Genomic DNA, 24,058 nt, shown 5'->3' with positions numbered 1-24,058 from the left:
CTAGTTCCTAAGGTTGCAGTGAGGTGGAAATGAGCTAATTCACCTAAGGTGCTTAGAACAGTGCCTGGCCTTTAGAATACATATATAAAGTGATAGCACTCTCTTTCTCTCCGCCCCTGCCCCGACCCCTCTCTTAATGGAGCCAGGCATTTTATAGGCTTCTTAAAATTTTTCAATCTTCATCCTCATACTTAACCCGAAGGCAAGTGTTATTAACCCATGTCACCAGGGAGGTGCAGGGACTGACAGAGAGCCTTGTGGCTGGTGGACGATGGAGCCAGGATGTGGACCCAGTCCGCATGTGGTTAAAGCCCTGTGCTCTTTCCCTGTCCCACCCCTGCCTCGACACCACCACCCCTCTGCGACGCATGTAAAAATCCCTCTGACCCATGGGAGCGATGGCATCTGCTTGGTGGACTCCTCTTCCCTGGAGCCTGGCTCACAGACAAATTGCAGCAGAGCAATGGACTCATTTGCAAATTCCAGCTTGCTCAGCCCCAGTGGCCCAAGGTCCCCTGTGTTAGCCTTTGACACCAGTCTGTGGCGGGGAGGTGCGCTGCCTGCCGGTGTGAGAAACATTCATTAAAGTCTCCGATTCGGATGTCAGGAAGCAGCTCACAACCAGCAAGGAGGTTCAGCTCTCCTGGGAAGGCTTCAGAGGAATCCACGCAGAGCCAAGTTTCTGCGCCCGGCACCCCCCAGCACCCAGCATTCAATACTTGTTAAATGAACATAATTGACTGACTTGCCAAGGTGAAATTCTAGACACCCTCCCCAGGTGAGTAGAGGAGGGATGCTGTGATTACGGCAAGTTTTCTCATCTCAGGAGAGAGGGCAATACTGTGAGTTCTTTGTTTGAAGGTGCTGGTGGCGGCGGGACATTTCTAGCCCGACAGCTTGCACGGGAAGAGATGTGGACATCTGCGCTCAGAATAGGGAGGTGATTTGCCGAAGGTCTCACAGCTTGCTAATGGGAAGGCGGGATCGCGATCTAGCCCCCTGATTGTTTGGTGTTCTTCCCATTCCTCTGAGGAGAGAAACGGACTTTGAAGAGGTAATTAAGTTAAAATGAGGTTATTGATGTGAGCCTCAACCCAACAGGATTGGTGTCCTTATAAGAAGAGATTGGGACACAGAGAGGCACAGAGGGAAAGCCATGTGAGGACACAGGGAGGCGGCGGCCATGTATAACCAGAGAGAGAGGACTGAGAAGAAAACCAACTCTGCTGACACAGCAATCTTAGACTTCCAGCCTCCAGAACTATGAGAAAATAAATTTCTGGTGTCTAAACCACTCGGTCTGTGGCACTTCGCTATGGCAGCCCTGCCAAGCTAATTATATATATATAGATAGATATATAGATTTATATCTATATATATATATAGAGAGAGAGAGAGAGCTTTCCATGATTGTTAACAGAAACCCCTCCTCTGAAAGACATCCTTCACAGCACTGTTTGCTGTGCTCGTATCTGAACCCCCTGCTGTACCTGAGGCAGGTCACATGACAGAAGCCTAGATGGAATCCCCTTTAGGCACTTGCTCATGGTGGCGGTTTGGGCACAGGCTGCAGACGACAAGGAAGCTGTTTTGTGACTGGACCCCTTTCCTAGTTCCTGCTCTTGGGGCACTGCAACAAGTGAGCAACGGGCAGAGCAAATCCTATTTGGTTCATAAACTAGGTGTGAAGCAATGGGTTCAGAGTTGGAAGGAATGGGAAAAACGGAGATGAGCAGACAAGTGTATAAAGGAGGAGATTTCATGGTGGAGAAATAGGGAAGACGGGCAGGGGCTTTAAAGTCATGTAGATAGATTTAAAATAAGGAGCTTTCTGGATTGGCTGGTGCAATCAGAAAGACTTCATGGAGGAGGCAACATTTGATCAGAGTCTGAAAAAATAAGAGGAAGATGAGCGGTGCACGGGGGTGGTTGGAATGAGGGAGATGCTTAGGAGAGTGTAGTGGTCTTTAATCTTTGAGTACCTGTAGAGCTGGATGACGAAGAACACACTATTTAGAATCATAGAGCCAGGGGAGCTTGTCTCTTCCTCTTAGGGCAGGGCTTCCAAACCTCAGCACTGTTGACTTTTTGGAGAAGGATGATTCTTTTGTGTGGGGACTGCCAAGGTTGCAGTAGCACGCCCACACCATTATGATACTCAGAAATGTCTTCAGACATTTCCAATGGTTCTCTGGGGACACAATCATCTCCAGCTGAGATCTGCTGATGTACACTGTAGTTCTGTACCAATTACTTGACCTCTCTGCGCTTGCTCTTTGATCTGTGCAATGGACGTAACAATCCTATATATATAAACACGTGCTGGCAGCGAACTTGTTAAGGAAATGTGACTTAGCCTTACTCTTCTGTTTAGTTTTTTAAAAGATTTATTTATTTGAGAGAGAGAGCGAAAGAGCAAGCACAGGAAGAGGCAGACAGAGAGACTCCTGCTGAGGGCAGAGCCCAACCTAGGGCTTCTGATCTCAGGAGCCAGGAGATCAGGACCTGAGCTGAAACCAAGAGTCAGACGCTTAACCTACTGAGCCACCCGGGCACCCCTTAGCCTTACTCTTGTATGAAGTGGATCTCTTTTCTCTGAATAAAGCTGATCCCCTAACCCCCACATATGGAATGAGTAAAGGCAGAGCTGTGCTGGTTGAAGCTGGGTGCGCAGCCCCCAAGCCTGCCTTCTGCTGGCTAGTGACCTCTTTGGGGGCCTGCTAGAGGAAACGCCCAGAAGCAGCTCATACATGCCCTGGGAAAGTGGAGTCTGAAAGGCCTGGATTTGAATCCCGGCTCCTTCCTGATGGGTTCCAGAGAGAGTAAAGAAACCTGGAGATCTCTGAAGACCAGGGAGCTTTGGTCTTACAGCCCAGAGGGAGGCAAGTGAAGCGTCCAGGCATTTAAGGAGGCTCTCACTCTCAGGTGAGAACCTTGCACTCCAGGACCCAACCACAGAGGGCCTCCTTAAATTGTTCCTGGTCTGTGCCTTGTTTGTTCTACTGACTCCAGGCTCACATCAAAGACCCTCCATTCCTAGCTGACTGATGAGTTAACCCAGTTTCTTCACCACGAAAGATGGGGATGCTAAAATCTGCCTTGTCGAGTAATTTTAAAATTAAATAGATAATACACTGTAAGCAACGAGAAGAATGTCACATGGCAGTCAGGGCTATGGTCGGTTCCCTTCCACAGTCCGATGGATCAGACAGAACACGGAGGCTGGGAGTTCAGGGCATATTCAGGAAACAGCGAGAAATCCAAGGATAGCCAGAACAGTAGCAGAGAAGTCAGAGATGATCCAGAAAACGGTCGGTCTGGACCACACAAGGCCGGGCTGGCCACCGGGAAGTGCACCCTGCGCCCAGCATCCCCCGGGGCAACAAGAGGATGAAGCTAGCACCGGGTCTGAGCCTGCAGAGGCGGCAGGTGGGGGCCGCACTTACCTCTCCCGAGGCAGCTGATGGTTGGGATTGTGGCGGCAGCGGACGCTAAGGCCAAAGAGCTTGCGGGCCGTGCGCTGGATCTTCTGCCTCTGGGCCTCGGTGGTGCTCTGCAGGAGCTTGTAACGGTTCTGCAGGTCCCAGTCGTTGCCCCAGTGCTGATGGATGCTCCCGATGGTCAGGAAGTGGTTGCTGGGGAGACGCTTCATAAAGGATTTAAACTCATCTAGCAAGAGACAAAGGCCAAGAGAGAAGGGCTGAGCGTGGGGCAGCCCCCATCTGAGGTTGCCTCTCATGCTCAGCCCCACCTACCAACACAGCAGGTTTGCAAATAAAACTTCCTCCTTTGAGGCCCATGAACACTGCTGCTCCAGCCCGCTCTGCTCTGACCACGCTGTGCAAGGGCCACTCCACTTTCAGGAAGGTCCTTTTCCTTTGCTCTCATGGGAGTGAATCTGCAGCCTGCATCCCCACGGAAAACAGGGCTTCCCAAACTCCGGTCATCTGCACGCCAGCTTGATAATGATAGTCACATCTCATTTGTACTTCTTTTTACTTAATATTTTCTTTGAATCAATTAAACCACTTTTTTTGTATCCAATTCTGCCTTAAGGAAACCTGCATCACATGCTTTCAATAGAATGGGAGCTATAAAAATAAAGCTGGACTAATTGTACATAATAAAAAAATAAAATAAAATAAAGTTAAAAAAAATAAAGCTGGAAATGCAAATACGATGAAAACCGTATTAAGAGATCCTGGACCGATAGCGTTGCCTGCTCAAGGCCCTGCGCCCACTCTCCTTGAGACATACAGGAAGGTCGTGAGTGATAGGTGCTAAAGGTGTATTAGCACCAACTCCCAAGTTCTCTTTGGTGTCATCTGCAGGGTTGAACGAGAACTGAGACAGGTCAAGCTCCCCACTGTGTGATCCAGTCCCGCCGGAGGTTGTCTGTGTACCCTTTCACATCACGTCCCCTTTTGGGGACACACCAGCTGAAGAAATGGGGGCAAATCCTGGGTCTCTGGGGGAAGCTTTCTGCCTCAGTGTGTGGTTCTGTGTTTCAGAGTTTCAGTATTTGCTACAACTTGACACAGCCTTAGAGGTTCTCTAGGCCAGGTTTCTGGTTCTGCATAGAGGGAAACTGAGGCCCCGGCCCCTCCCCAAACTGAGGCCCAGAGTGGGGAAATGATTTTCTGAAGGTAGAACAGCCTGCAAGTGACAAGAGGCAGGACGCAAATCAGAGCTGTTGTTTTTTTAATATTATATATATATATATATATATATATATACACACACACACACATATATATACACATATATGTATTTGCAGCTTAGTACTTCCACTTCGTGTTATAAAACCTATAAGGAAATTTCAGGTCCATTAGGCATTCATTTTCTTTTTAAAAATGCCTACATAGCTTTCAACAAGCACCATGCTCAGTCTGAAACACCTAACCCATTATAAGTGATTTTACAGCAAACCTATGAGGTGGGTACTTTTAGTGCCTCCTTTTATAGAAACTAGGACACAGAGAAGACAGTTGACTTCCCAAGGTCACACAGCCAGTAAATGGTAGAATTAGAACTCTAGCCAGGCTCTGAATCTTATGCTCTTACTCAGCATTATACGCTTACTCTCAACACATAAGGAAGACCAGTATATTGGGAGAAAAATAAATAAATAAAAGGTGCTGGAAACAGGAATCTTGGACTCCCACGAAACTTCCGGCATGTCATTATTAACAGTAGGACATGCAAAAGGAGACCGAACCGCATCTTGGCCCCTAAGCAGCTGTAAGACCATCATGCTTTCAACACCTCAGTTTTCCCATCTGTCAAACAGCTATCCTGGCACCCCAAGCAAATCTTCAGAGAGTGACATCGACTGCCTCTGCCGAAATAGTTCTTGACGTACAGAAAGTGTCCAGGGGATGCGTGACGATGTAGGATTGGAAGGGTATCGGACGACTGTGCTGACTGATTTATTCAGGGAGCTGGCTGGAGGCAGGGGGCTGGCCCTAATGACTCTATGCTTTTTGGCTGCCCACCCCTGCCCCCGTGGAAGAAATGCCACCCTCCTGTGGAAGGCTCTGTTGACCTCGAAGGACAGAACAGTCGTTTCAATGAACCTGAATCTGGGTCAGATAGGGATATATAATTTAAAAGTTAAAATGATTTAATTTTCTTGACTTGAAGTAGAACGGTTCCCTCCCAACAAAGGAGGTGTAGACAGACCCCCATTTGGGTGTGTAAACTAGGCTGGTTCTATTTGACCACCAGCACTCCGACTGTGAAGGAATCATTGGCTCTTCCCTTTTGGCTGGTCATTAATCCCCCCAAAGTGCCTGGTTGGATGGGGCATTTAGGCCATTGCCTGAAATGAAAAGGAGGAAAACACACACGCACAAGCCACCTATACAAGTGGAGATGGGTGGATTTGTCTTAATGGGTAAAACCATTCCAAATGGATAAGTACAGGATATCTGTAGTGCATGTGTGCTATCATGGGGAGAAAGCGTGCCATGGAAATTATTTCTGCAGCCTCTCAGCTGTGTCTCCTGACCCACTGAAAGTGGTTTCTCTTCCTTGGGAATAGGATTAGATGCTAAGGATCCTTACTGCTTGTGCACACAGCTGACGTTCCCCTCTGCTTTTTAGCAATCGGTGGAATCTCTCTGCAAAAGCATTTTATCAAATGCTTTTTTTGTTTGAGGCCAAATAATGGTCATAACACATTTCCATCATGAGCCTCTCTTCTCTGAATCCCTGGGATTTTAAATGGACTGATGGGTGCAGGTTCATAGGGTGGTCCCAGCTCCATGCGAGCTGCAGGAGAGCAGAATCGCTCATGCATCGTGGGCTCCGCAAGCTGGCTGGGGGCTCAGAGTTCATGGAAACCAGTGGTTTTCCCACACAGCTCAGTACGACTCAGCTTTCACCTGGGGTGCACAGCGGCTCCAAGGTATGATTTTGTTCGATCAAAGGCTTTCTCGGCTAAAAATTTAAATAAATTCAAATATGAAAACCACAAACATGTCCTCTCATTTATCAGATGAGGGAACTGAGGCCCAGGGGGTAAAGAAGAATTAATAAAGTTACAGAAGCTGCTACAGGCTCTGGATTTGGAACCAGGGATTCCATTACCGACCTTGTCATTTGCTAATGATGTGACCCTGGGGAAGACACTGGGTCTTGGCACCCTCTGTCCTCTGGGATGCAGGAATATCACTACTCGCTGTAATGCAGTTGTTGTGATAAATTTAAGGAATATTAAGTTGTTGTGATAAATTTAAGGAATATTAAGTTGTTTTATTTTTTAAAACAGTAATGCTCTCTGCATATGTCCATTTATTTAGCAGATATCTGAGCTGATATTAAATGCCAAGTATTTACTTGGCATCTCTTCTTGGAAGTCTCAAGGCTTCCCAAGGTGTTCATGTCCAACGCTGAGCACAGTCTTTTTTTCTGAACCTCCCAAGGTGTTCTAGCTTAATGAATGGTACCAGCGTTCATCAAACTCTAACAAACATACCTAAGAAAAGCTCTTGAATCTCAACACCCATCTCTTCGTTTAGCCAATGTAACATCACGCCTAACTATCTCGGCATCTCTGCATGTTCCCCGTTTTCTCCACCGATACTATCGTGCTAACAATGTCACTGTCCTCTCCCCGCTAGGCACTTTAGGATGGCCTCCCACTGGCTGACATACACTCCCCCACTGATTTCTGCATCTCAGATGCTCTTCCCCAACTCGCCTCTCCTGACCTGCCCGACCTGCCTGGCCACATTCAACCTCCCCCTCCACGGATTTGCTCCTTCTTCACACACCTGATTAAAATGTCCTAATTATCTGTATGGTCATATACAGAAAGTCATGTCTGACTTTCACACTCACTAGAAGCTCCACGGAGGCCGAGCTCCAACTCTGCCCCTCATCCACTTTATGGCCCTGGGAGACTGACTTTCTTCTCCTGAAATTCATGACCATTAATTTTCTTAACCACGAAAAGCAGGAAATAGCTAAGTACCTGAAAAGTTGCTTGAGCTTTAACAAGCTGTGAATTCTTTGGATATCTATGTCTGTAAGGATATCTACCTATATGTACATGTATTAAAATCTACACATATGTACGTATTTACACATGCATGTAGGTTATTTATTTAGACACACACACACACACACACACACACACACAAACAGACTCAGGAATCAATACAGATACTTTTGACTCTCTATTCTCCAAAGGCTTCTCTGTGTTATATGGCATTACTCTCTCTCTGTCTTCTGGGTACCCTAGAGACAATACATCTTAGGACCACAAACTCGATTATGTGATCCATGACTCCATTCGATGGAGACTGACTGAGTACCTCCTCCATGACAGCTACTAGACCGGGCTCTGGTCCCTCCCCAGTGAAAGAGTTGGGGTCACCGAATATTCCCTCATAGTGGGTCCTAATTCTAGTTAGACAGTTTCCTTTCCTTGACTTGGCTCAGGGCCATTGATGCAGCACGACTAGGTTCTCTACCTGAATTCTCCAGGTCCTTATAAGCTTCGGCCCAAGACTTGGCCATGTTGGCCAGCGTGTACTCCATGATCTGGATGTCGGTGATGGGGCAGTTGCATTGTGGGAACTCCTCCGCGCACTGACATCTACATTGGCTGTTCTGACATACATACTCCCCCTCACCATTACACATGATGTAGCTCAAGGCCGACTGGACAAACTTCTCTTGCAGATACTGAGGGAAGATGATCTGAAGACCTGTTTGAGAATAGCAAGAAAGGGAAAAAAAGAAAGGTTAAAGAAGGTGTTTCATTAGCAGTTTTGAAAGGTGATGCATAGGAATCCGAAGCTGCTAGCTTTCTCCCCGTGTATTGTAACCAAAATATTTCTGGGCCTGCCTGGATCCAGACAGGCCCCCTTGGCGAGGCCTCCAGTTGCAACGCTCCTACTTAGACTTCTCCAAGTCATGACCTTGGCCACCCCTGAAGGGCATACTTTATTCTGTAGCATTGGGACTGAGGCCAGAGCCTGATCTGGCCTACACCTTTTCCATTTGGGGACAAAACCCTTATTGAAAGCACACGATTATTGTTTTGTTTTGTTTTTTTTTTTCTTATTTCCTTCATTTCTTTTGTGTTCCTTTCTTCAAATATTTACAAACTCTATTTAGGAAGTACAGGTCCTGAGCTAGGCACTAGGTCTACAGAGATAAAAAAGACATGATCCTTGCCCTTGGGGAATTTACAGTATAATCAGCAGGGATAGACTAGGACACACATCATCATAACATAGCTTTATAGACCTGCAGCAGAGAAGGCCATATGAGGCGACAGGACAGCGGAAGGTTGCAAATAACATTGCTTGGATAGCAGGGAAGCCTTTATAGGAGAGACGGCATTTGGGTTGGTTGAAAGGTAAATAAGAGATCCTCATGCAAAAAGAAGAACAGGAAGCACATTCTAGAGAGAAGAATAGCAAGAATAAAGATGTGTATGTCTGGGAGTTGTTGGTGAATGAAATGAATTTGCGTGCGTGGGCGTGCACTGCTCTAACGGAAACAGGCTTCAGAGGGGAGCAGGTGCCAAAGGGCACATTTATCATATGCTAAGGAATTTGGACTTCATCCTATGGATGATGGGGATACTTTGGTAAATTTCAAGGATAAGAGTAATATAAAGACAGTGGTATAATTTAATAAGACCAGTGCATCATAAAAATAGTACAGGATGACATCAGAGAGAATTATTATTTTTTCTTCTTTGCTCTAAACACAAAGAGGCCAAGGCTCAGAAGTCACAAGCCCAAGCCTACAGGATGAACACTCCGGACCACACCTCATAATCTTTTCTCTATTCTTGCCTAATGAAAGTCTTAATCCTGTCAGGATTAAGGATAGAGAAGGATTTCTCTGGGCACGTGCACTACTCACATACCCCTGAGATGTGACCATAATGGACTATGGCCTAGGGTATCCAACTAGAAGGACAACTCTGGGCTAAACTAATTCACGAAAGCACTTTCACCTAAGACATTTCTCTCTACCTCATTTGGGGCTGCTGACAGTTTTAGCCATCAATGCATATGCGGGTAATGGTTTAAAGACCCACTGTGTGAGAAATAACTGTGTTCTCTGGATTACATTTTTCTCTCATTCATGCTTCAGGGACACCCCCTCATCCTACTCATCAGGGGTTTGCTGAATAAGCTTGGCTTTTCTCTCCTTCTACTTCACAGTTGTGTTTCTACATTTTGTCCCCCTCTCTCACTTTCAAGTTATTTAAAAAAAAAATGAAGTGCCATCATTTCATCCTGTCTTCATCCAGCAGCTAAAAAAGACTGTGTTCAGAAGGGCATTGTGGGAAAGAAGATGGTGCCTCCAGCCCGACTGACAGCAGGGACCTAGGAGGTAGTTAAAAGCTGGGCATTGCTGGTCAGGCCCCTCTCCTTACTCCCTACACATCTCGGGCAAGTCCCTCGAACTGTCTAAGGCTTTACTTCTTCTTTTGTAAAATGGAGATGCTTTGAGTACTTACATCAGAAGGTTGTTGAAAGGGCTAAGTGAAGGAATCCCTGAAAATTGTCCAGAACAGTTCCTGGCACATGGCAGGCAAACAGTAAATGTTACCCATTCCTAATTTTTAAAAAAAGATTTCTTTATTTATTTGAGAGAGCAGGGGGAGAGAAAGAGAGAATCCTTAAGCAGAATCTCTGCTCAGCGCAGAGCCCATGCAGGGCTCGATCCACAACCCTGAGATCATGACCTGAGCTGAAATCAAGAGTCAGACGCTTAACCGACTGAGCTACCCAGGTGCCCCAATTCATTGCTATTTTTGATGATGATGATGATGAAATCATTCCTGGGATTGACGTTTTTCAACGTGTCAACAGGACCTTCAGGATAAATGAACAATAGCTGTGGGTATTTAATGAGAAGAAAATAGCCAGCAGTCGAGCTCTTTGCAGAGACTTCATGAGACGTGGAGTTTAGAATTCTGTGCCTGTTGAAGTGGCATGGTGGTGGGGAGTACGTGATTCAGGAAGGCGGATCTGCGTTAGTCCACAGGGAAGGTGTTCTAAAGGACAGAAGGAGCTGTAGGGCCTGGGTGCTGCGGGCTGGCGGACTGGGGGTCAGCTCCGCACCAATGGGCAAGGGGTCCGCAGGAAGCTGAGCGATGGCTGGGGAGGGTCACCGGCCAAGAGGGTGATGACACAGACCCCAAAAGATGGGGCCAAACACATCAAGCAGTAGAGTCCCTTGTCAGCTAAGTCTCCAATTCTTTCAGAATATGCATTATTGAGTCATTTTATCTGTATCACGGTTTTTGCTTCCAAAGCAAAATTTATTTTTAGCTGATCCCAATCCCCTATAGGCATCTGAGTCTATGGATTGGGGTTAAGTTTCTGTTGGAACTCTATAGACTATACTCTCAGTCCTATTTTTCTAGCTTGCTCATCATTTCCTTTCTCCCTTTTGTAGGGGATAAAATATTCTATTCTTGGTCCCAGCCCAAAAGGAATTTGGGGAGAGCATTTTTAGAAAATTGCGTCAAATCATTTCTCCGTTTGGCAAGGATACAAAAGGCAGTATTACCTACCCCATTAAATGCCAACTGAACACAGATGAAGTTTGGGGTTGGGGGGTTTCTGGGAGCAGCTGAAACACAAAACTGATTGCTCTTTAAAAAAGGAAACTCAGATCATGCCGAGCTGTCTCTGAGGCAGAATCTCCTGGGCAATTTGAAAGAGAATAATGAAGACGTAGCAATTAAAAAGCACTTTTCTGCAAAATGTCATTACTGTTTAAAGTTACATAACCATTTCGACAGCAGCGGAGGTTCACAGAGCAGTCACCGCCGGAACTGTCTCCTGATGACCTGTGTCCAACAAAGGGGCCCATTGCTGACCTCCAAATTGGCGCCTGAGTCCTGCCGGCTTCAGTGGGAGTCATAAATAACTTGGAGGGCAATTTGGCCTGTGGAGCCACAGTTTGAAAGATATACAGCTACCAGCTGGGGTGTAATATTCTAGACCCACAGTTCCCAAAGACACACAGAGTGTGGGGGGTAGAGGAGGAAGAGAGAGAGAGGGAGAGAGGGAGAGAGGGAGAGAGAGAGAGAGAGAGAGAGAGAGAGAAAGAGAGAGAGAGAGAGAAAGAGAGAGAGAGAGAGATGGGCCACCATTATTGCTGAGCATATAAATTTTGCCTCAAAAGACCCAGGAAGGCAATAGCTGAGAGTTTCACTTGAACACCAAGTCACTCGTGCTGAACATATGGGATATCTCCCCCTAATCTCATTATACTTAAAAAAAAAAAAAATCTTGTTATACTTTAAATTGGAATGTTTCACTGTTCTGCGAAGTGAGTGGGCAACGTAGATGTGGGAACATTCACGTCATCTTCTTTCTCTTCTCCTGATTTTTGCCTGACTTTGTCCCTTAGTCTTCCTCCCACCTCACCTTCAACACAGACGTTTCACAATCTTTTTTTGGTATTTTACATAGTCTTTGTGTGAGGAGGGATGATCTCTCCCCTGTCACACAGGAGGATATCTCTATCCCCTTGCTTCCTCACTCCTTCTTCCTAATATTCTCTCTCTCTCTCTTTTTGAAACACATTCCCTCCTTGTGCGGGTCTTGTTCTCCCACGGTCTCTGCACGTGTCCCTCCCTGTGCCAAGAATATTCTCTCCCCGGATCTCGGCACGGCTCCCTTGTCCCGCAATCCAGACCTTCCCAGATCCCCCAAATTAAAATGCTTCTTTTACTTGCATCGTATGATTACTGATGGAATGGATCTTATTAATTTGTTTTCATATTTTTTTTTCATCTCCCCCATTAGAGAGTGGGCTTCAGGGGGACAGGGGCCTTATCTGTTCCCCTCAGACCCTCCCTCAGAGTATAAATTAAGGCCAAGCCCAGTAGAGGCTCCAGACACTCATTTGTTGGATTTTCATTCAATAGCCATTCTCTTTTTCACCCCGACTGGAAAAAAAGAAAAGAAAAAAAAAAAGTTGTCCCTAAACACTTTGAGGATGTTGGAATTGGCCCAAAGCTGGCCTGAAGCCTCACACCCAAAGTAGCAGACTCAGGCCTCAAATCCAGGAATTGTGACTGCGTTTCGGAACACTTGAGGGCCCTTCCAGCTCTGAGGCAGCAAAGAGCGGGACCTGAGACAAACTCCTGCCTCAGCGTCCCCATGGTGGCTCTGGCGCAGGGCGGTCCCTGCGGATGTCTCAGCCTCTCTGAAATCCAGGCTACTTGCCTGTGAAGTTCAAATCCCAGGACCGCTGCAAGGAATACATCAGCGGGAAAGGCATGAACAGCACTCAGCAAGAACCTGGCTGCTATGGGCGGGATGTTTGTGTCCCCCAAGTGCCTATGTTGAGGCGCCGGTGTTAGGAGGTGGGGCCTTGGCAGGCGATTAGGTTTACAGCAGGTCACAAAGGTGGGCCTCCACAATAGGATGAATGGACATAGAAGAAGAAGAAGAAACAGAAAAGGTCTCTTTCTCTCCCTCTCCTTCCATGGACACACACGAAGGAAAGGCCATGTGCGCACACAGTGGGAACCCAGCCGTCCACAAGCCAGGAGCATGCCTTTACCAGACAATGAACTTGCCGACATCGTGATCTATAGACTTCCAGCCTCCCAAACTGTAGAAATGAAGGGCTCTCGTTTAAACCACGCAGTCTATGGTATTTGTGATAGCAGCCCAAGCAAAGACAAGAGCCCAAGTAAGTGATCAGGAAATGCTATGCACCCCCGTGTAGGCCACATCAGAACATAATCCATTCCCTGAACCAAACTTGAGTCTTTCTTGGAAACATCCTCCCGAGTGGCCACACTTGGGCCGGTAGGAAACCTGCCCAGAGTGCCCTGTCTCTTAAGAGCATTCTAGGAATTATTACAGTTCTCTATTATTTATCATTCCACTGTTTCTACTTCAGGGAATCTTCCTCCTTCTCTTTTATCTTTCCTTTTCTTCTCTCCTTCTCGGTCCTTCTGTGTGCCAGGCACCGAGCCATGGACACCACGGTGAATAAGGCGGGCACTCCCTGCCCTCGTGGACCTCAGGGCATAGGGAAGGAGGCGTGTAAACTGCTGCTTGGATGCAGGGCAACCAGTGATCTACCAGAAGCATGAGGTCGCTTGGCGAACGCAGAGGAAGAACACCTAACCCAGACTGGAGTAGGGGCAGCCATAGTCGCTCTCCTGGAGAAAGTGGCATTTGGGCTGAGACCTCATGGAGTCACAGGAATTAGGGGATGAGAGGTCGGCAGGAAGAGCAGTTCAGAAAGTGGGAATAGCATGGGCCAAGGACTCAGGCAATAGAACTCCCTCCAGCTAAGGACCAACCTGACCATCACCTTCCTTTCTGATTAAGGTTCACCCTTTTTTGTTTGTATGTTTGCTTCCAGGTTCCCTAGAGAAGAGATGGTACCTCAGAGAAGATGAAGATTCTGAAGGGAAGAATGACAGAGGGCAGAGATCTACCAGCTCATTAGAAGAACAGCACTGCTTACAGCAACAGAGGTCAAGGATCCTTGTCCGTTACAGACAAAGAGTATATCTGGGATTCCAAAAAAGAAGTGAGGGCTCACTGCCTTGTTGAATTTCAACCACCGGGCAGCTCTAGAGTAACAAGAACTTTCAGGGGATCCCTACATTGAATTCCTTGATACCTTCAAGGACACAGTATTGCTGCCCAAAGCAGGTACCTGGTCCAGGCGACTGTGCTCAGTGAGCTAGGGAGACGGGGGGCACCCGATCAACCAAGCTGAAGGTGCCTCTAAAAGTTGGAGGGTGCAGTCCAACTTTCATCTCCGACCCCGATCCTGCTCTTTTGCTGTGAGGAACTCATAGCCTCCTTCTCTTCTTTCAACAGGTAGTACATGGGGGTTTGTTGGAGAAGATGCTTCCACCTTCTAAGGACACAGAGGGGCTACTTGGAGATTCAAAACTAAAGCATAAAATCCAAGTACAACAGACAAAGGCCTGCATTGATGATTAAAACATAAAAAGCAGCTTTATGTCTGGAACACAGTAGGTGTTTAATAAATATATTTTAAATATTGAAGAGGGGAGCCAGGGTGGCTCAGTGGGTTAAGCATCTGCCTTCGGCTCAGGTCATGATCCCAGGGTCCTGGGATCGAGCCCCGCATCGGGCTCCCTGCTCGGCAGGAAGCCTGCTTCTCCCCCCTCTCTCCTCTGCCCCGGCCCCTCCCCAACTCGTGCTCTCTCTTTCTTTCTCTCAGATGAATAAATAAAATCTTTAAAAATAAATAAATAAATATTGAATCAGCCAGTGACACATTACAAAGATGAAAAGAAATAAACCTGAAGATAATAATTATGGAAGACTTCGTGATGTGTGTGGGATGTGGGTAGATCCCGAAACACAAGCATGGTTTTTAGCAGATGATGAAGAGGAGCCACGGTGTTCCCTGCAGAGGGCATACCTTGAGCAAAGATAGGTCAGTGTCTGAACACCCTGGATCAATCAAAGTCTTGTTCAAGGCAAGAACCGTGGATCTTTCTGTTTTGTTTGTTTTTTCGATGAACTTTGTTTTATTTTATTCTATATCACAATTACCTAAAATAGTAGTAGTTTTGATGGACGTCCTCTTTTCTGACCTATTTCCTTGCCTACTAAATGCACAATTTCTTTTAGGGCTAAGAGAAAGAGGGGAAAATACAGATTCTATTTTGGTTGAGTAGAAATACTGTTCTATCTTGTTCCTGCATCAGAATGTGGCCCCTGCAGGTACCTCTGAGCCCCATAGGAGTCCCAGCTAAGTTCTGCTTGTCAAACTCCATCCATTTCTGAAAAGCACGAGATGGGGAGAACAACAAGGCCTAAACCTTTTGCAGAAAGTCAGCCTGATCCCCTTCCTTGTGAAAGCCCAGGGATCTCAGACTGGCAGATAAAGGACTTTATGGCTCCAACACCCATTCTGAACTCCAAAGTAATGAAGGCATGCAGGTCAATTACCCATCTGTTTGTGTTTCTATTGCTGTGAATTACAGTATCCATCGCTGACAGCTCATTGGAGTGGAATGAAAATAAGACGATAATTCACCGGGTGAAACCGTGCAGAAAGGGCGAAAAGGCTATGATCTCATTCAGAAGTTCAGCCTTGTCTCCGGGATGGGTCATTTGCACTCGGGGGGTGGGGGGAAATGAAGAAAGGCAGGTACCTGGGGGGGGAAGTGGGTGGGTTCTGGCGCCCCCTTCTGGATAGAGTAACCTTTTGTGTTCCCAAGGATCATCCTCTATTCTGTGGGATGTCAAGGAATAGACTTGGAACACTTCGATGAAAGATTCAAGTAAATGAAAGTCAGCACAATAAAACAAAAACCTCTTTAATATCAGGAGTTTTGAGGGATGAAACAGGTTGCCTTCGTAGGTAGAACACTGCTCATCACTGGAAGTGTACAAGCAGAATTTAAAGAACCCAAGGCCCACATGGCATGAGGTTATCATTAACTTATATTCAATCCCCATCCAGGCAGTGTCCTCCCTTCGAAAAAATTACAGACCGCACCCCCCCGCCCCCGCCTCTGCACTCACATGGGTTCACACGACACGTTTTGGCCAATGAAATGTTTGCACAAGTAACGGGTACAACTTCCAAAACAGCTAGAAGAACCGACACAACCTTGGTTTTCTGTGCGTCTACTCTGTGCGGCTGTTCATTCACTGGTTAAGCAAAGATGGATTCGGCATCATTGGTGATGCGCCAGGTAATCTTCCAGACCCTGGAGGAAGGGCAAGGAACTAGAAGCAAAATCCTTGCTCTCATGAAATTTTCCGCTTAGTGCAGGAGATGGACAATGAGGGGGCTACATAAACACAGGAGGATTTATACTGACAAAAGGATTGGGGGCAGGGAGACTTCTGCATGACAATTTTAGCTTTCTTTTTCTTTCTTTTTTTTTTTAAGATTTTATTTATTTGTCAGAGAGCGTGAGAGCACAAGCAGCGGGGAGCCACAGAGGCAGAGGGAGAAGCAGGCTCCCGGCTGAGCAAGGAGTCCGGTGGGCGTCTCGATCCCAGGACCCTGGGATCATGACCTGAGCCGAAGGCTGATGCTTAAGTGACTGAGCCACCCAGGTGCTCCCCATTATAACTTTCAAAAAGAGAATATGGCCTAAACTCTGAAATCACCAAGGATATGAAGGCCAACATACTTTTTAAATTCAATTCCATAAAATTTCAACGTGAAGATACCCTCACAGAGGGTATTAAGAAGAAGAGGTTGATTCAATTTAATTATAAGCTTCTTCACACAAGTCATGATAAAAACCAACCCTGATTATCTATAAAACTCTGTGCTACCCAATCCCTCGATCAGCTTATGTCTCCAAATTCTTCTCTATTTCCCTTTCCTTGCTACACTCTGCCACACCACCACCGCCACTGCCCTGCAAATGTAGAAAGTTCTCTCCTGCTCAGATTTTGCCCCCAGCTCTTATTAACTGCAGGACATTGGGAAGCTAACATCAAGAGGCTTAACGTCTCTGCTTCTGTTTCCTCATTAAAGCTTCCATGGTAGGGTCCATGTAAAAATCAAATAAACCGTTTTGTATCTTGACTCTGGTGGTATCTTTATTACACAACCGGAAATTTCTAACTCACAGAATTCTTCACCTCAAAAGGGTGAACTTTTCTCTATGTAAATGGTACCTCCATGAACTGGAAAACAAAATTAGATAACACACAGAAATCTCTTAGTTTAGGATAGTTGTTGGACTAATGTCATTTCTTGTCCTCACCCTGTCTTCTATTGCTTTCCCTGGGGGGCCTTTGGCAATCTCAGGCATCTCCTCCGTTGGCAACTAAAAACACCTTGCACATAGCTCAGATTCTAACAGAACACCTATCACACCACATTACGTGTGTTCATGTTCACGTTCCTCCTGGTCTGTGGTTTCCTTGAATGCCAGAGGCAGTGCCTCGTTCACGTTCCATTTCCCTGTCAGCTAGCACATTAGTGGGTTCCCAGGAAATATGTTTGAATGAAGGCAAATTGAGACAGAACGTGTTTCAGAGAGGACTGTGGTTCTCTGCCCTATGCCTCGCATGCCCCACCTCGCTACAGCCGTCCTTCCTGAGTAGGACCTGTATCATCTTTCCCAACATTGTAGCTTAAAATCTAAAGCAATTTCAACTTTGACTCAGGACTGGAAGGAACAGGTGCTCAGAAGCATCTGAGAAAAAAAAAAAAAAAAAGGCGACACAGAGCCAAAAAACATCCTAGGAGAACAATGATGCTAAAGGTCCTGACTACTAATTTTAGCACATATTCTGTTCGGGATTCACGGCTACACATTATGACTCTTAAGAACTGTAACTGTTCCTGGGTGCCTGGGTGGCTCAGTTGGTTAAGCGACTGCTTTCGGCTCAGGTCATGATCCTGGAGTCCCAGGATCGAGTCCCACATCGGGCTCCCTGCTCAGTGGGGAGTCTGCTTCTCCCTCTGACCCTCTCCCCTCTCATGCTGTTTCTCTATCTCTCTCTCAAATAAATAAACAAACAAATAAATAATATCTTAAAAAAAAGAACTGTAACTGTTCCTTATATTTCTTTGCATTCTTTGCAAGATATCAAGTACAGTGCTAGATCATAGTGGGTGTGCAAAAATAAAGCGGCTCAATCCAGCAACTGTTAGTAAAGTCCGTTTTCACTCACCTGTTCATTGAAACAGGTGCTGAACTTGATGCTAGAGATACAGAAACTAAGACACAGTTTTCTGATCTCAAGGAGCTCCAGTTTGGAACAAAATACATAAATATCAAATTATAGTAAGATGCACAAATAAATATACACAAGTTTCAGTAGAAGGAAAAAAGAATCCTCTACTTTTATAAGAGTAAAGGAGTCTGGAAAAGTTATTTTGGACAGGGTCAAACCCAAATGGTATGAATAGTCCAGCATTTGCCAAGTTGTATGCTACAGAGCCATAGATCTGCAAATGTAACCAAGATCAAAAACATTCAGGAAATTCTGTATTTAATCTACCTCTGGAGACTCATAATACACATTAGCACAGTTAAGGCACTGAGAAGTCCTGCAGTAAATAAGTGTGGCTTATGCTGTTTAATTCGATGTTTCAGTATTACTGAGCTTTTGTTAAGTCACTGCATGGTAACAAATAACCTCAAAATCACAGTGGTTTACAACCACAAAGGTTTATTTCTTGCTCATGTTTTATGTTGGCTGGGCTTTGGCTCTATTCCAGATGTCGTCTTCATTTTCTTCCTTCCAAATTTTTATTTAAGTTCTAGTTAGTTAACTTATAGTCTAGTATTGGCTTCAGGAGTAGAATTTAGTGATTCATTCTTACATACAACACCCAGTGCTCATCACAGTAAATGCCCTCCTTGGGGCGCCTGGGTGGCTCAGTCATTAAGCATCTGCCTTTGGCTCAGGTCACGATCCCGGGGTCCTGGGATCGAGCCCCGCATCGGGCTCCTTGCTCAGTGGGAAGCCTGCTTCTCCCTCTCCCACTCCCCCTGCTTGTGTTCCCGCTCTCGCTGTGTCTCTCTCTGTCAAATAAATAAATAAAATCTTAAAAAAAAATGTGCCCTCCTGAATGCTCATCACTCATTTAGCCCATGCCCCCACCTCCTTCCAACACCCCGGTTTGTTCTCTATAGTTAAGAGTCTCTTATGGTTTATTTCCTTCTCTCTCCTTCTCTTTTTTTCCCCTTCCCACACGTTCATCTGTTTTGTTTCCTAAATTCCACACATGAGTGAAAACATGTATTTGTCTTTCTCTAACTCACTTAGCACTATACCCTCTAGCTCCACCCACGTCATTGCAAATGGCAAGATTTCATTCCTTTTGATGGCTGAGTAATATTCCATTATATATATGCACACACCCCACAACTTTATTTATTAATTAATTTGTTTATTTGACAGAGAGCGAGAGAGGGAACACAAGCAGGGGGAGTGGGAGAGGGAGCAGCAGGCCCCCCGCTGAGCAGGGAGCCCGATGTGGGGCTCGATTCCCAGGACCCTGGGATCATGACCTGAGCCGAAGGCAGACGCTCAACCGACTGAGTCACCCAGGCACCCCACATACCACGTCTTCTTTATCCATTCATCAGTCAATGGACAGTTGGGCTCTTCCATAGTAGCTCTAGCTTTAATTTTCCGAGGAACCTCCACACTGTTTTCCAGAGCAGCTGCACCAGCTTGCATTCCCACCAACAGTGTAAGAAAGTTCCCCTTTCTCTGCATCCTCACCAATACGTTTTTTCCTATGTTGTTCATTTTAGCCATTCTGACTGGTGTGGGGTGGTATCTCATTGTGGTTTTGAGTTGTATTTCCTCTAGACTCGAAGGAGCAGCTTTGCCAAGGTGTATGCCACTATCACACAGAAGGAAAAGAGCAAAAGCCATGCCAGACAATGTCTCCTCAAGTGTCTGCTAAGATGGAGCATAGGATATGTTCTTCTACATCCTATTGGAAAAACAAGCCAAGTGGCCAAGTCCAGTGCCAACTAGCTGGGAGGTATACATCTCCCACAGGGAGCACTGGTGGTCACATGGCAGTGCACTGTTATGTATAATCCTCTTAGGGGAGAGAACAATGGAATCATGCAATCTACCATAAGATAAACTTATTTTTGCACCAAACTTTTTTTTAAAATTCAATTACTATATGATCCAATAATTCCATTCTTAAGGTATATAGCCAAAAGAATTGAAGGCAGGTATTCAAACAAAAACTTGTACACAAATGTTCATAGCAGCACTATTCATGAGAGTCAAAAAGTAGAGACAATCTACATGTCCATCAACCCATGAATGGACAAACAAAATGTGGTATATCTATGCAATCAAATATTAACTCAGCTATAGAAGAACAAAGTACTGATACATGCTACAATATGGATGAACCTCGAAAGCATTTTGCTAAATAAAAAGAAGCCAGGCACCAAAAAACAAAAAACAAAAAACAAAAACACATATTGTGTTATTCTATTTATATAAAATATCCAGAAAAGGAGAATCCACAGAGACAGAAAGCAGACTAGTTGCCTGCGGCTGGAGGGAAGGGGCAGAGGGTGAATGAAGAACGGCTACTTCATGGATACAGAACTTGTATCTGAGATGGTGAGAAAGTTCTGGAACTAGAGAGTAGTGTCCGTTGCACAATATTGTGAGTCTACTTCATGCCCCTTAATGAACTGTGCATTTTAAAATGGTTATGATGTTGACCTTTATGGAATACATATTTACCCCAATAAAAAACTGAGATTCCAAATAAACTGATTTGACAGTTCAAATTACTTTAAATCAGTACATATTTATTGAACACTTATTATGAGCTAAACACTGAACTGAAGAGAAGTGAATACTGAACGCATGAAAAAGGGTATATGGTTTCTACTCTCAGGGATGTTCATTACAAGTTAGTAGTGGCATGTCTGATTGTGCACATAAGACAAGGCTGTATCTGGGAAACAGTAATCAATGATAAAGGCACATGGAAAGTGCTGCGTTTGCAGTGCCAAAAGAGAGCTTAATTCTGACTAAGATGCATTGTGACAAAAAAATAAGGATTGATTTCATAAGCTTAAAAAATAAGCAGGTACCTTATCTACATGGAATCAAGGCATTAGTTTTCATGGGTGGTTTATCTAGGCTTGGGGCATCCTGATGCCTGATTTCTGCCCCACCAATGAGACCAACGAGAAATCGAATGGGACATGGCTGTTAAAGTAGACCAAATCACCACACTGACTATTTATCAGTCAGGATTTCCCTGCTGCGTACTCAGCCATAAGTCTGTTTGAAAGGTATAGACCCACAGGCTAAGAGATGAGTCCTCATATCACTTCTCTCAAGACCAGCTTCAATCCCATCAGAATTTCCACCTTTTCTGTACAAGTGTGAGTCTTTACGGAATGATTCCAGACGTCCCCGGGTCAGAGGTAGCATTGGTATTGTGTACATATTGCAAGGCCTTAGTCACCTCTGCTCCGGGGGTATTTGATCCTTCCTGGTTCTGGCTCTTTTTGAGAACATGAGAATAGCTATGGAAACGGCGTACCAACAAACGCATACAAGTTAGCAAGTAGCGTGAGGAAAATCATAGACTTTCCAAAGTGAAGAGCAGAACCTTATAAGCACACAGGGCTATGGATCTATTTGCTCTATTAGAAATCATGATTCTGATTTATATGTTTCAGGTTGAGAAACAATATGGTTTAAGAGCACTGACATTGAGTGGATCTGGGTTCAGATCCCTGCTCTGCCACCTACAAGATGGTTACTTAACTTCTGTGAGCCTCAATTTTCAAATCTGGAAAATGGGTCTTCGTTGAGGTTCACAGGAGATACTGCTATAAAGAAATGAGCTCTTCACCTGGCACATGAGAATTATGCAGTGCATCGTAAGTGTAATGATTATTTTACATCAGACCTATTGGCTTTTAGGTCAGGTGCTTTCTACGTGTTTTCCAATTAAATGTAGAGCAATGGCCCTGTGGCAGGGGGTTTTTTATTCCTGTTTTGCCTATCAGAAGACCTAGAGAAGCTCAGGGAATTAACAAGTCCAAGGTCTCATCACTCTAAGTCTGCTTTCTGGATCCTCCCTATTCTATTTGAGTGCTTCTTGGTGCCTAAAGGAAAACTAATATTTGGATGCAGCCAACTGGGTAGAAGTCGGCCACCCCCTCAGTCATAAAGACACTGCTCTTTAATTCAGCAGGCCGTACAGAAAGAGCCATGGGAAGGCAGAAACACCGATTCCCATCAGTGCCTCCCAGGCCCCGCTCATCAGACAACAAGGGCCCTAATCACAAGCCACCGCCTGTCCCTTGGGCTGATTCTGCTGAGGACTCACCCCAAAGCTGCTGACTAGAGCAGGCACTGGCAACCATCCCTCAGCATTCCACCCTGGGGTCCCAAGGCCACATGGAGTGATGGGGGGGGGGCGGTACGGAGGGGCCTTTCTGAAAAAGAGACCTAATCATGTCCTGCCCCCTCATCCTCTACTATTGCAGTTGGGCAGGGGCTTAATCCCATTCTCCCCACACCTAGAAATGTGTTGTGCCGACTCAGAGCTCCCTAGAGAGGTAAAGAAGCCTTGGAGCCCAGGCGGCAAGGAATCAAAAGCCAGGGGAACCTTGGGAAAGTGATTTTACCTCTCCGAGTCTCAATTTCTCCATCTGTATAATGGGGAGCATGATCCCTAACTCAGAGTTGATGGGAGGGCTGAACCGGCTAATGGGTATAAGCACAATGCCTAAGAGGGAACAGTAGCTGAAAACAACGTTAAACATTTCTACACCCTGTTCCTCTGTTTCTACTACTTGTCGTGGGATGAGTTTGAAAATAATCCTCTTCACTCCATTAACGATGCCCAGCTACTGAGGAAAGGGATGGCGGACTGTGCTTGTCTTCCTCAGCCTCCTCCTGCTCACCCCGTGCTCCCTCCCTTCCTCTCCTCTGCTCTTCCTCCTCCTCTCTCAAGTGCCCTCCCCTGTGCCTTTTCCACTCCTCCATCCTCTCCTCTGCCCTCCTCCTTTCTCTCCCTCCTTTCCTCTAAGTCCCCCTCCTTCTATGGCTACTTGAGCACCAATCATAAGAAAACACCGAACTGAGCAAATAGGTATGGAGCTCCTACATCCGCGGCACTGTTGAATAGAACGAAAGGCAAAGTTGGCAAGGCCAAAAAAAATCCCTTTTCTAAAGAGGCCTATCTAATCTAAGAGAAGAGATAAAACCCAAACCCAGACGAATGTGTTGCAAGGTGAATAAAAACAAATAAATCATGCCATAGAAGAGGTCTTAAAAGAGGCTTTTCAGAGGAGATGGCGTTTGGAAGATGAAGGGACACAGCTCTTGCCTTAAAGATGTAATATCCGGTGGGGTAGAAAAGGCGCATGCGCGTTTGTCAGTCCCCATGTTAATCATCCCATCCACGGCATTGGACACAGTTGAGCACAATCTCCTGGCTGAGGAACGCTCTTTACTTGGCTTCCAGGATACCACAGTCTCACCACTCTCTTTTCACCTGCTGTCCATGCACGTGAAAAGATGCCTATAATGAAACGTAAGAAATTCTACAGGGCTGCAGTAAAGGTATGAGTGTGTTTTGGAAGGTGGGCTATGACAACGACAAGAAGACAGGCAAGAGTTTGAGTCTGTTGCCTGAGTGCACGAGTGATAGGAGCTAGAGCCTAGTCTGGAAGGAGCTGAAGTTTCAAGCTGACACAACGGAAAAAGAAGGGAGGGGAAGAGGCAGGGAGGTGAACTTGATCTGAGACCAACAAGCGAAATGCACCATTTGATTATCAGGGTATGAGGAGAAGACTCTCAAAGCACAACAGTCTGGTCTGGAAGCGCAGAGACTAGATGATGCCTGGTTATATCTCCTTCATCCCATAGCCCTCACTGCCTACCCTCCCATCTTCTAAAGGTCTTTGCCTCCCTCCTGTCCATTTTTCTCTTTTGGAAACTGAGACGAGGCTAGTGTTCTCACTCCTGTTTCATTAAGAAAAGCATCACATGCCAGCGAATCTAAGGTACCGTTCATTGTATAACATATCACTGGTTTATGGACATTGAGAAAAATCAAT

At 45.7% G+C, this 24,058-nt stretch overlaps 1 protein-coding gene across 1 annotated transcript in view; it reads right to left on the bottom strand.

The window, feature by feature from the left end:
* The window catches only part of BRINP1 (BMP/retinoic acid inducible neural specific 1), a 175,074-nt gene that overhangs the window by 25,406 nt on the left and 125,610 nt on the right, over positions 1-24,058 (bottom strand). Inside the window, exons 6-7 of the mRNA XM_027616802.2 lie at positions 7,980-8,216; positions 3,447-3,669 (exon numbers count right to left, since the gene is read on the bottom strand). Of these exons, the coding sequence (XP_027472603.1) occupies positions 3,447-3,669; positions 7,980-8,216 (460 nt within the window). The remainder of the gene's footprint in view (positions 1-3,446; positions 3,670-7,979; positions 8,217-24,058) is intronic.

Source organism: Zalophus californianus, chromosome 13 (assembly GCF_009762305.2).
Source record: "Zalophus californianus isolate mZalCal1 chromosome 13, mZalCal1.pri.v2, whole genome shotgun sequence".
Lineage (NCBI taxonomy): Eukaryota > Metazoa > Chordata > Mammalia > Carnivora > Otariidae > Zalophus > Zalophus californianus.
Note: the sequence above shows the minus strand (reverse complement) of the source record. Positions and strands in the feature narration are given on the sequence as shown.